The sequence below is a fragment of the Humulus lupulus genome, chromosome 2, assembly GCF_963169125.1.
Source record: "Humulus lupulus chromosome 2, drHumLupu1.1, whole genome shotgun sequence".
Classification (NCBI taxonomy): Eukaryota; Viridiplantae; Streptophyta; class Magnoliopsida; order Rosales; family Cannabaceae; genus Humulus; species Humulus lupulus.
The window spans coordinates 296380343-296394070 of record NC_084794.1 but is presented as its reverse complement, the minus strand read 5'-3'; the positions used below and the strand labels follow the sequence as shown (position 1 = coordinate 296394070).

The following is a 13728-nucleotide window of genomic DNA, read 5'->3' as shown; positions in this document are numbered from 1 at the left end:
TTCTTAAAGCTAGATTTGTAACACCCTTTTCTAAAAGAATCATCTCACTGTCATAAAAAAGAATTTTTACGTTATTGACTAACATAGTAAAAATATATAATTTTCCATTTATAAAATTTGATAGGGTATATATTTTTTTTGGACCATGTGTTTTGTCTTATTATCTGTTAGACTTTTTATTTTAATAAATTTCTTTCTGGACCTAGTATTTTGTAAAATAGTTCAAATAGACTCTTAATCTTAATTTTGATGAATGATAAATTGAATATAACTATACAGTTGTTAGATAAAATGATTATATTTTTATTTTAAATTGTTAGTTTGGTGAATTATTTGTAATTTTAGTTCATAAAATTTTGACCAAAATCGAGTTTAGGCTTCTATTTGAATCATTTTACAAAATACAGGGTCCAAACAGATAATTGGACAAAACGCAAGGCCCAAAAAAGTATAAACTCAATTTGATATTATGTCGATTAAAATAGGATGCACTTTTATTATTATATCAGACAAATGCAATAAATTTAACTATTAATAAAATCTTTTTGTCCGAGCTACTAAAGAGCATTTTATGGTGTTTAATTATGCTACCCAACACCTTATTATGATATGGTACACGGTAAAATATGTGAAACTTGCTATTAAATCACAATTATTATAAATTATGGTGTTTATGCTACCCTACACCTTATTATGACATGGTATGTGCTAAAATATGTGAGACTTGATATTAAACTACATCAATTATGTTGCCATATCATAAAGTGTGTGTTAGTGATAATAATATTCAACGGTGGAAATAAGACCAATTACAACTCAATAACAAGCTAGAATACAAATATGACCAATGATTGATAAGATAAAGTTACAAGACTTGTGCATAAAATACAAGTAAATAAGATATATGAAGACGAAGAAAAGAGGATTAAAACTCAAAGAAATGATATTATAAATAAAATAAGAACAAGAATAAGAAGAAAAGAAGAACTCTTACACACACCATCTTGAGTGTAGAGTATTGAGGATGACCAACTTAAATAAAGCTATACACCTTTGTTTAAAAGCTTATTTCCTCCTAATCTCTAAGCAATAAGGGACTCACAAAATGGAAATAGCTCTCTAGAATTATCAAGTATTTTTGTGAATTTCTAGCCAAAATTGTGTATATTCAACAAGGCTTCCTATTTATAGAGTTTTGGATCACCCTTCGATTTTCAAACATCACCAACTCCATTGAATAAGTTGTTACCAAATTTCATTTGAACGTTCATTGTGATAAATGGAAGATTTAGGAGTTATATGAGCTATTTGAACTATTGGAAATATTTCAAAACAACTCAAACTTTGTGCAGCTACATACAATGCATAACTTCACAAATATCAGCATCTGCGATGCATCGCCTCACAATAGGCAATGCAACGCAGATTACTTTTATTTGCTCACATTTTTTACACTTAAAAATCGTCAAAAAGAATGTCCAAATCTTTCCTATATGATTTTGTAACTTTCATTCTCTTCACGATAGTCAAAATAACACCTCCAACAACTATAAAACATTATAGCCCATGAAAATCAAATTTAAAATATGCTTCAAATTACATATTTAGGTGAGATCTTGTACACCCAATTATATATATGTTACAAAAATTTGACAAAATTAATTTGATCACATTTTATATTATTTTATAAATAATATAACAAAGTGTTTAACACTCCATGACACCTGGCCTTATAGCAATACTCGTGGAAAAAGGATTGACAAAAGTCTTGTTTTTTTTTTTTTGTAATGTTTGAGATTACTTGCTTGCTTTTTAGATTTTTGTTTTCTTGGGAATAGGAATCAAGTTGGAAAAGAATCAACCATACTTGCTTATTTTTTGTTTTCTTAGGTTTATATTTTTGTTCTTCTAAGATTGCTTGCTTGCTTATGAGTTTTTGTTTTTCTTCTTCTGGTAATAAGAATCAAGTAACAATATTATAGTTTTCTTTTTAATTTAAATTGAGAAATTGTTATATTCAAAAAAGCATTAATTACTAAGGGATAATCTACGTCTCAGATCTCATTGCATATTTCTAAGATTATTGTTATTACTTGGTACAAAATTATGGCATTAAATTTGGAGAAAGGAACATGTGGATGGGCCCATTTCTTAAAAGGGATATAAAGTAGATCATCTTAAGGCATCTAAATTAGTGGCAAACAGGTCTTTCTTATGAATGTGGTGAATATATATACATATATATATATATATATGTTGGGATGTGTATGCAAATCTTCAATATTTAACTTTATTTCTTCTCTTTGGACAATATTTATATGGACCGGAGACTAAGCATCCGATTCCTCTCCTCTATTTTTAATTATTAACTACTTCTTCTTCTTCTTTTCATTGTTTTTGCTTTACACTATACCAGTACTGATATATATATATATTTATATTAGTGATTGTATAATATATAATTGACTTTGTTTAGGTATGATGTATAAAGTCGTAGCAAGATTATTATAGCAGATTTTATTCTTTCTCGTGTTTTTCATAAAGCGAAAATTAAATAATTATATTCAAAATACGAAATATGTGAATTACATGAATTTATATATATATATATACACTAGGCTTATTATGTGGCTAGTAAATATAACAGGGACCCTGATTCCGTCCCGCTTGGTATGGAGGCAGAAGATATTCTGCCTTTTGATCTGGCCGTTAAGGTAGAAGACCAATTCAATTCATGTTGCTAGAGTAAGTGTTGGGAGATAGAAGTTGCAACACCCTGTTTTCTTAGAGTCATTACTATGTGAGTTAAAAATGTGTCATTAGCTCGCTAATCGATATTTTAAGTATAAAATGTGATCAAATTGAAAAAAAACTCGTTTAAAGACATAAAGTATAAAAATTTGGTCATTCATTGATATCTTGGAAAAGTTATACAGACGGGATCCCAAAATACTGTTTAGAAAATATTGTACAACTCAAAAATACAATTAAGGTCGACCTAGGCGACAAAACAACCACTACAGTACATTTTCCCAAAATATCCTTGGCCGTGGTAGCCAGGTAGGCCGAACATGTACCCGTCGTTCCACGCTCTCCGTACTCATGGTTGGTCGACCCTTCCTTTGCCCTTACTTACACCATAGAGCACCCGTGATCCGAAGCCCAACAAGAAAACTCAACACAAAACATATGACATATACATAACAATCCACAATATACAACAACACAACCAACAGGCTAAACACATAGCGGCTAACGCCGTCCGAAGTGCTTTACCAAGCCCTGGGTTCGCGGTCTTCACCGAGAGGATGGCTCTAGCACCCTAGGAGGGTCTTGCCCTAACGGCCTGCACTCAGTGTGCTCAACGTCGATCCCGACCCCATGTCGTTCTCGGCTTCTTGCCCTTCTCAGCCTTCGTCGTTCACTCACAAACATGCATCACATAGCATAATATTCATAGATATTTAACTGTATATTAAACATAAACATTAGGGTCACGCCCTGCAAGACAAACAATAGGGCCACGCCTTGCTCTGCGGATACAACGATTTTCTTACCTTTTATACAAACATTATTACAAGAGACGGCCCCCGAGTACGATCTTGTCTCAAAGCCCAAGCGGTCACCTAGTCACGAACCATAAATAGCATCCTCATTACAATTCGATTCCATAAACCAATCTCATGCTCTTGGGAACTCCAATTCCACCAAACGGGGTGGTGGAATCGACCCCCGCGCCGTTGGACCGAATTCTCAAAAACTGCAAAATTTGCCTTCCTGAATTTTTGCCTAGCGCTGTAGTGCCCAAGAAGTAGCGTTGTAGCGCTACTTACAAAGCCTAGAAGGACCCCAAGCGATATAGCGCCCAAAGAGCAGCGCTGTAGCGCTCCCTATAGAACCCAAAAACGAACACTGGTTTTTCCACCATTTCTCTAAACACAAGCTTACCCAAATCATTCCCCAAGTCCCAATTGGACCCAAAACTCCTAATAAATAACATAAACAACAAATATGCATAAAAAACAAATCCAAACTCACATCCAAACTCCAAATCACTCAATGATCTAAAATTGCACAAAGCTTAACCCTAACCAGAAACTTTTCAAAAACTCAAAGGAATCCTTACCTTTAAAGTAGAATTTCGACCCTAGGCTACCTTTAATGCCACTCCAAGTTTCAATTCTCAAATTCCCAAGCTTAAGTTCCTCAAAACTTCATCCCAAAACCCAAATTCGAAAATCAAATTCACATTCCTCAAGAACAACATAAAATACCTAAAACCACATGATAAACTCTTACCTCTTCTTAGATTTCGAGATTCCTAGGTATGGATGGCTGCTAATCTCTTCCTCAATTTGAATTCACTTCTAATTTCCTTCAAAAAACCAGCTACCTAGTCTTGTGCTCTCCTCTTTCTTCTTGAAAACTTGAACCAAATGACCAAGGGACTCTTGAGAAGCCTAGAACGTGAAAGCTAACATTCAACTGTGGGTTTGTCTAATTTAGAGCCTAAATGACCATTCTACTCCTCCCTCTAACTCACTTCTATACTAAACCTCAAGGGCAACCTAGTCCTTTCACTCTTTTGCAAAAATATCACTTATTCCCACAAATTTCACAAAAGTTACTAACACCAAGAGTTACCACTTGTTACCACTCACAACTAAACACCAATAACCATATTTGTGACTTTCCGCTAATACTGCGGGACAGGATCCCCAAATGCCGAAACACAAAGCACATAGCATAAATCCACACGCATACCCTTAACGAGTTCAATTTACAGAAATGCCCATGTTTACCAAGCATGTAACTTTAAACACAATCAAATTCACATAATCACATTTATATTCATAATTACACACACTTAATTGCACAAATATTAAATTACGCCTTCTGGCACGCTAACCAAAGCTTGAATTATCTTTCTAAATTTTCGGGACGTTACAGAAGTGATGGACGCCGATGGAACTCCTACCACGTATTTAGTTACTTCTTCCAACAATTTTATGGAGACATCTGCCTTTGCCACATGAGAATTGGATACTACTGAATTCAAAGCAGGGATAATACACCAACGAGATGATCCTGATCTACCGTGTCCGATATCTACCACCCATTACCACGCTCCCACTCGAAATGGTATGTTATACGAGGTGGCTGGTGGGAATAAAGTAAGACTATACGACATAATTAATGGAGATAGGACCTTGCAGTGGCATCTAGCTCAACCACTGCACGATTTTCAATTCTCAAGTGCAATACACTGGAGAAACAATCATCTCGTTGTCACTACTGGCAAAAGAGATGCAACTGTCTAGGATGTGAATTCTGCCACACTGAAACTTGTCCTCACATCAACAGTATAGATTGGGGAAATCATGTCCACTCATGTCGAGCACCAAGAGGGTGATATCACATTGTGTGATTATTATAGGTAATTTATCTTCAATTAATTATTTTCATTAAATGTAAAATATATTCCACCTGTGCATATTAATTTTTATTGCCAAACTTACCAAATACAAATTATGTGAATCATTATAGGGTGTCGAGTGCAAATGGAATAGATGACGGAGACTACTGCACAAACCATATTCTCTATTTGTTTGATCTTCGATCATGCACTACACGTCAACTACGACTTTCTCACTATATATTCAAAGTAAAGTGTGTTCATTATAATGAGGACACCATGGTTATAGGATATGAAAATGATGTGCTAAACAACAGGGGTTATGAAATTCAAATGAAGGAGGACCATGTGGTGGTTATCCCTGTCAGAACACTAACTTTGATGAAATATTACAAGGTGCCAGTCCAAAGAAATAGTGTACAACATATGAATTTCAAGTGTTAGGTACATCAATGGAAAAGTCTACGCTCTCAATGAGGTAGGACTATATGTCATTTATGAAGATGTCGTGTACAATGAACCAACAAGCATTTGAAAATCTTTGAAAGTCCAATCCTATGCTTTCTGAACCTTACATCAAGCGACCGTGAAATTGTTGTCACGTCAGCCATAGATCGACCATTTTGGTTTGGTACCTAAATTCACTCAACAAATTCATTGTCTCTACCATCCATGGAAAACACTATCATACCATGTGGTATAATGCCTTAGTTAATTTCAGGTATCGTAAGTTCTAGATAGCTACTACCTATTTGTTGAACTTGTTGGAAATTGTGTTACTTACTCAATTATTTAATATGCATTGCTATTATATAAATTAGTCAAATTTCAAGCACTCTATGTGTAATGCCCCACGTCACTATGTCTGCTTCCTGGAATGACGATTGACCCTACAAACCAACACGAGTCTTTCCGGCGTGCTTTGTCCTCACTTGCACTCCTCTTGGGAAAGCTTCCCAGGAGGTCACCCATCATGAGACTACTCCAGGTCAAACACACTTAACTTTGGAGTTTTCAAGTGATGGGCTACCGAAAAGAAAATACATCTTGTTAGCATAAGTAATACTCATCAATTCATTTAAGCCCTCTTCAGCTGTGTAGTCCCATACCTACACAGTTTTAAAATCATTACACTTGACCTTCCCCAGGCGATGTGAGATTGCACATCTTTTACCTGATCTTCCCCCTGCGGATCACGGGATTCTGACTGTCACACTATGTTTCATAAATATATACACTATAAACTAAATTTTATTTAAAAAAAACCCCAATTCCCATATGATATTTAACCATGTATTAAATAACTAGATTTTTAATTTTTAAATAATTAATTTACAAACAAAATCTCATTTTTAATCATAAATTAAACAATTACATTTTTAACAATTAATTTACAATCAAAATCTCATTATTAAGAAAATAATTTAACCATGTATTTCCAAAAATTATAAAAAACTAAATAAATAGTTGATGATTGTCTTTCAAGTCAAAAAAATTAATATAAATCTCGAAGGCCATGAGTTCTAGCAACAACAAAAAAATATAAAAATAAATGTGAATTCTAGAGCAACAATTGTGTAAAATTTATTAAATCTCTATGTTAAATTGTGTAAGTAATGTGCAGTTACATATTACGTTCTATGCATACTGACCCTTAATTATATATGAAAATACATTTATATTCTCGATTCAAACAAATTTTTTAATACAAAAATTACAGCCGATAACCAAAACCAGTTATAAAGAGTTGATCTTGTATATTAAAATACAAAATGGACCACTACCCTATAACTCAATTTCATAATCATATATTCATTTTATATAATTTAATAGTGAAGCGGGACTCGTTCCGCCTCCGTACTGAATGGTATTAAATTGGGCGCCATGTAATAGATATATTATATATATATATATATCTTTTATTTAAAAAATGTGTAGATAACTTTTAACGGTTTCTTTTGTTAATTTTAACAGAATATTCTAAATATTTAACCGAATATAATTTTTAAACTAATTAAAAATAATTATTTATTAATTATATTACTTTAAATTCAACTATTATAACATATCATTAGATATTATAAATTCAAATGTTATTAAACATCATTATTATAATAATATTTAATATTACACTAGATATTTATTAATTATATCTGTATAAAGTTAAATGTTATAAAATATTATTATTATAATAATATATAACATATAATATTTAATTCTAATTTTTTATAAAAATTTGCTTGAATAAATATTTCATAATTATATTAATATAAATTCAAATATTATTATAACAATAATTAATATAAAATTAGATATTTTATAAATATATTCATATAAATTCACATGTTATAAAATATTATCATTACAATAATATATAATACATAATAAATATATTATTTATAAGTGTCGTATGTGTATAAATAAGATGATTGTGTAACTAAATATGAAATTAGAATAACATTTATTTTCTATCAAGAATAAAAAAAGTTTATTCTCCAATCATTAAGGTGTGATTGGTGAGATTTAAGCCTTACCAATGGAGCTTTCAGTGTTTTCGACCCGTGAACAATTTTCAGCGTGATTTTTTTTTATGACCGTGTATATTGTAGCTATTTAAAGCATTCTGCAAATTTTCAGAAAATTCCGAATAGTATACAATATCGAAAACTAAGTTCAAACATGTTGTTGTACGCGTGACTAATTTTTTTTTTATGCGAATGGAAATCAATATGTTTGTACCTAGTTTTTTGTACTGTATAATATTCAGAATTTTCTGAAAATTTGCAGGATGCTCTAAATAGCTACAATATACACGGTCATAAAAAAATTGCGTTGAAAACTGTTCACGGATCGAAAATACTAAGAACCCTACTAGTATATATCATAAATATATATATATTTTTTACTACATTTATATATCATAAACCAACCTCCATGGGAGCCCTAACTAATTACTATCATCCACGGCATGACATGACATATGACCTTACTCTACTTTTGTGGAAATTGATTTATACTTACATAGGCATAATAAATAAGATTAATTATATCAATTAAATAGGTCGATATATAATAAGTTTTTTTTTTCTTTCACCAAGCCTATTTAATGTTTTAAAATTAGAGAGATATTTACCCTATGATCAACAACGTCATCATTTTCATACTCAAAAGGTATGAATTTTGGTAACTATATAATTAAAAAATAGATGATTGATGAGTTGGCATATATTTACTAGACCTTGGACTTGTATTGGGGTTCAAAATTCTTCACCCCTATTTCTCTTTTATTATTACGATAGTGATAGTGTGTATGTGGTCCCATTTTGGAGAAATATTATTTCATATTATTATTTTTTTTTTTAGAGATGTATAATTATCTCTGGAGTTATAAATGTCGGCCGACCTGGCTCATATTTTCGTGCCTTTGATAAATTTGAGCCGGCCCGGGCTCGGCCTGTATTCAATTTGTGCCGGGCCAGGCCAGCCCATTTTTGAAAGAGTAGGCACAGCACGGCCCATGTCGTGCTCGTGCCGTGTCGGGCCGGCCGACTTTATTATTGCCAAAAAATATAAAGATGGAGAATTGAACCCTCCACCTCCTATTTAAACCATCAATGAACTTACCACCAAACCAAATACATTTATTTATTTAAATTATAATTTTAGATATTTTTATATACATTTTAACAATATTTTATACAAAATTATATCAAATATAATTATTAGAATTTTAATACCTCCTAATAAATGCTAAGAAATTTAACTCACAAATCTTAAAATAAATTAATATAATTATAAAATATAAACATTGAGAAAAATAAGACTTCTATTATCATTTTAATTTATTAATAATTAGCAAATAAAAATTTATTATGATTATTAATATCAAAATATCGGGTTTTTATCGTGTCGTGTTTTCGGGCTAGTTTGTTCGTGCTTTCGTGTCGTGCCTTCGGGCTTGTCATGTCGTGCCGTGCTCAGGCCCATGTCGTGCCGTGCCAATTTTCAATTCGTGTCGTGCTTGGCCCAGACCCATATTTTTTCGTGCCATGTCGTGCTCGTGCCTCCCGGGCTCGTGCCGTGCTAGAAAACCCGACCCGTATTATCTCTATTCGTATAAGTTGCTATTCAACATAACATATTTTGTTTTGAATTGAAAATATATCTGATTGCAACATATAATAATTTAAAAATATATATATTTATTTCTCGGCCAACTCCTTCCATCTTTGTGTATATCTCCCTACATGCTAGGTCATCTAATCAACACCGATAATATATTGTTATTAGTAAAATTTAATATCAAATCCCACATTAGATATCGCTAACTAATCAAACTGAATTGCCTATCCATAGCTAGCTTCTCACTCCAAAAACATTATTTCTTTTTTTTTGCCAAGAAAACATTATTTCATTTAGTTTGTTGTTAATTACAAAGATTTCTCCATTATATAACTTAAAATTAAGGCTGTATAATAATCCAAAACATATATGTATATACACAATGGAAGTAGCCCTAACATCATCATCATCAACACCATCGCATAAAACAGTCAAAGCCATCCCGGTCGCCGCTTCCGACAGTCCGCCGCCGCCCAACCACTCCCGGAAGCGGAGAAAAATCTGCCTCTGCAGCTGCACAGTCCTGTTACTACCCATCGTGGTACTCCTCATCCTATTCTTGACAGTGTTCAAGGCAAAGGACCCCACCACCACCGTCAACTCCTTCTCCATAAAAAATCTCAACTCCGATCTCGACATCGCACGGCTGAGAGTGGATCTCAACCTCACCCTCGCCATAGATTTGTCCATCAAGAATAACAACATGGTTGGATTCAAGTACCGCAACAGCACCGCCGCCCTCAACTACCGGGGCACGCAGATCGGCGCCATCGACCTTCCCGCCGACGAGATCCCCTCCGACAGGACCAAACGGATGAACATCACGCTCACAGTCATGGTGGATCGAGTGCTGTCGGAGACCCAGCAGCTCATCTCCGACGTTGTCGCTGGAGTTCTGCCGATGAACACTTACACCAAGATTTCCGGCAAGGTCAGAATCTTGGGTATCTTCAAGGTTCACGTCAAGGCAACCTCTTCATGCGATTTCAATGTGAAGATTTCTACGGCGAGTGTTACCGATCAAAGCTGCACTAATAAGGCAAAGTTATGATTTTTATTTTGTATAATTATAGTTAATATAATTTCTCAGTATTGTGTAGTTATATATGTGATAAGTAAATAAAATGTTTTTTTTTTATTTTAACTTTTATTAATTAATTTGAAATAATGCTGAAATTCTTAAAAACAAAAATATATATAATTTGACAAAAAATTTCATATTTTTTTGACTTTGTCCTACTTAAAAGTGAAAGTAATTTAACAAAGGATAACTTACAAAGGCACTAGTATGGTAACAATGCTTTTGCCTTAAAAAAAATTACTTTGTGACTTAAATTAATGTCAATAATTGAAATAGGTTAAATAATTTAATGATTTTTGGTGCAAATTTCCTAATTCATTATAACCAATTTGAAATAGGTTAGCTTGGAAGACTTAAACCAATGTCAATAATTAATTCTGATTAAGGATGAAAAACAAAAAAGAAATTTGAGCTATTATACTTCAAGACATCCCTTATCACCAAACAAGCTTAATAATCTCAATATTTGTAAATTACGCTCTAAATTTTAAAATTTACAAAAATGCCTTGCCATAAAATTTTCCTCTCTTCATCACTCTGTTAATTCTCCCTCTCACTCGTTTTCGTCAATCACACTCGGCCTCTCTAGTGGTGTTTACGTTTTCTCTTAAAAATTGCTCAAAAATCAAGAAAAAAATGTGTAATTATTTATTTATGAGTATAGATTTAAAATATAAATAACTATAAATCAAGAATTTATGAGTGGATTGATATTACTTATGTTGATTTTTGGCCCTCTTAATCTAAAAGCTACATGTTGGTTTGCTTAGAATTTTTTCATTTCTTTTTATGGAAATTGATACATTTTGTGGAACTTCGACGCCACATCAATATAGTTTGATAAAGAATTGATGCAATCTTAATGAGTTGAAATCTTGGTTTTTTTCCCCTAAAAAAATCTTCAACCACTTCAAAATTGTTTAAAAATTTGATGGTTATCGAGACATCATTGTAACCCAGTGAAAACCATCGACACTACATCAAAAACTATCGAACCCTCACTTAAAAAGATATTTTCTTCATGTACCTATATGGCCATCGAGGCATTTTCAAATCCCATAAAAAAACCAACTTCGAGGCTACATCAAAAACCATCGAACCCTAACTATTTTTATTTCTTCATGTACTTGGATGACCATTGAGACATCATCGAAACCCATAAAAAACAATCATCGAGGTTGCATCAAAAGTCATCAAACCCTAACTAAGAAAATTATTATTTATTACATAAGTACATAGATGGCCATCGAGTCATCATCAAAACCTAACGAATATACCTTGATGATAGTCGAATTGCATCAATTTTTTAACCAAAACTTAGATTAAAAAAAAGGATCAAAATCAACACAAGTAGAACAAAACTACTCAAATTATATAAATTTATACTTTAAAACTGCTTTCCTTAAAAACTAGCATGATGACGTGGCACAAAATTTGGACTCGTGGGAGCCAAACAACGACATAATCCTTGAAGAGACTAGTCGACCCTGGACTAGAAGACAGAGATTCACAAGAAGTTTCATCACATAACTGGTCAGAAAAACTTCAGTCAGAAGAACATTGCAGGTCTGACCGTATGCTAAAGAGAAGATGCATAAAATTAGTTAGTTCAAATAAATATTTACTAGATATATATAATTTGAAATGTATTATCTGTTGATTATTTATATTATTACTTGTTATGCAAGTCATGTAAGACCCACAACTCATTTATGTAAATTCCTAAGCTTATAAATGGAAGGCTTAGTGAATCATTATTTTGGAAGCGGTCATTTGCATACTTTTATACACAGAATTTTGTACTGTCTCAAGCTTACAAAACTCAATTGACTTTAACTCATTTGATCGTGGGTTTGAGACTTGCTACAATAATTAAAGTATCTAAGTGGACGTAAGTTATTACCAATTATTAGGGCCGAACTACTATAAATATTGGTGTCTTTTATTATTTCAGTTCATTTCTCTAATTTTCATTATCTTTTTATTCAATTCAGTGTCGTTGGTCAAATCAGTGGTAAATAAAAACTATGTCCATCACTACAATATGTTGGGAGGTATTTATCCATAATTTCTATGGGAAATTTGATAAATCATGCTTACATTAGCTTAATATTTAAAATTTGAACCAAAGTTAACTACCATATGAAACAAATGCTCATCTTTCATTTAATACCAAAAATACCCCCATACCTTTCCTCTCTATTCTCCATCTTTCTCTCTACCTTTCATTTAATAGCTTAATAATTAAAATTTGAACCAAAGTTAACCACTATTTAGAATGCTGTTTCGATGTTGGATTTGTAGTTTGTTGGTATTTTTTTGTAGTTTTTTGGGTGAAAATCGTATTCTGTGAAAATCTGCGTTTTTTTTGGGTTCCTTGAGTTTTTTTCGAAATGCCCGATAGTGTCCGATAGAGGCCCGATTCGGGCACGATAGTTGTTGAGTTTCAAGGTTAGGGATGAAGGTCCGATGGAAACCCGATGGTTGCTCGATAGTTTTGGTTACCCGATAGTTGCCCTATCGTGCTAATGTCGTACCATCATCGTACATTTATGGCAAAAACTACAGTATTATACACCATCGTACCCACTAGCGTCCCACTGTCGTACCATCATCGTACCATTGACAAAGTAAGTTAACAATTTGAAACTAACTATTATCGTACTACCATCGTACCTATATCGTCCCACTACAAATTCTAAAATTACGATGTTATAGTAACTACTTAACAAATTCTATCGTACACCTATCGTGCTAATATCGTACCATCATCGTACCCATTATGGAAATAACTACAGTATTGCACACTATCGTACCCACTATCGTAATACCGTCGTACCACCATCCCTAACCTTGACTATCGGGCAACCATCGGGTTGTCATCGGACCTTTATCCCTAACCTTGAAACTCAATAACTATCGTGCCCGAATCGGGCCTCTATCGGACACTATCGGGCATTTCGAAAAAAACTCAAGGAACAAAAAAAAACGCAGGTTTTCACAGAACACGATTTTCACTAAAAAAAACAGCAAAAAATACCAACAAACTACAGATCCAACATCTAAACAACATTCTAAATGGTGGTTAACTTTGGTTCAAATTTTAATT

The 13728-nt window shown here is 32.9% G+C and overlaps 1 protein-coding gene across 1 annotated transcript; it reads left to right on the top strand.

Moving 5' to 3' along the window:
• The first annotated feature begins 9728 nt into the window (after nt 1-9728).
• On the top strand, nt 9729-10676 carry LOC133819995 (uncharacterized). Its single transcript, XM_062253389.1, has one exon. It carries the CDS (start codon nt 9921-9923, stop codon nt 10587-10589), a length of 669 nt encoding a protein of 222 aa, XP_062109373.1. The 5' UTR covers nt 9729-9920; the 3' UTR covers nt 10590-10676.
• The last annotated feature ends 3052 nt before the right edge of the window (nt 10677-13728 follow it).

Coding starts and splice junctions, on each gene's coding strand:
- LOC133819995 (XM_062253389.1), top strand. CDS start 9,921: ATGGAAGTAGCCCTAACATCATCATCATCAACACCATCGCATAAAACA.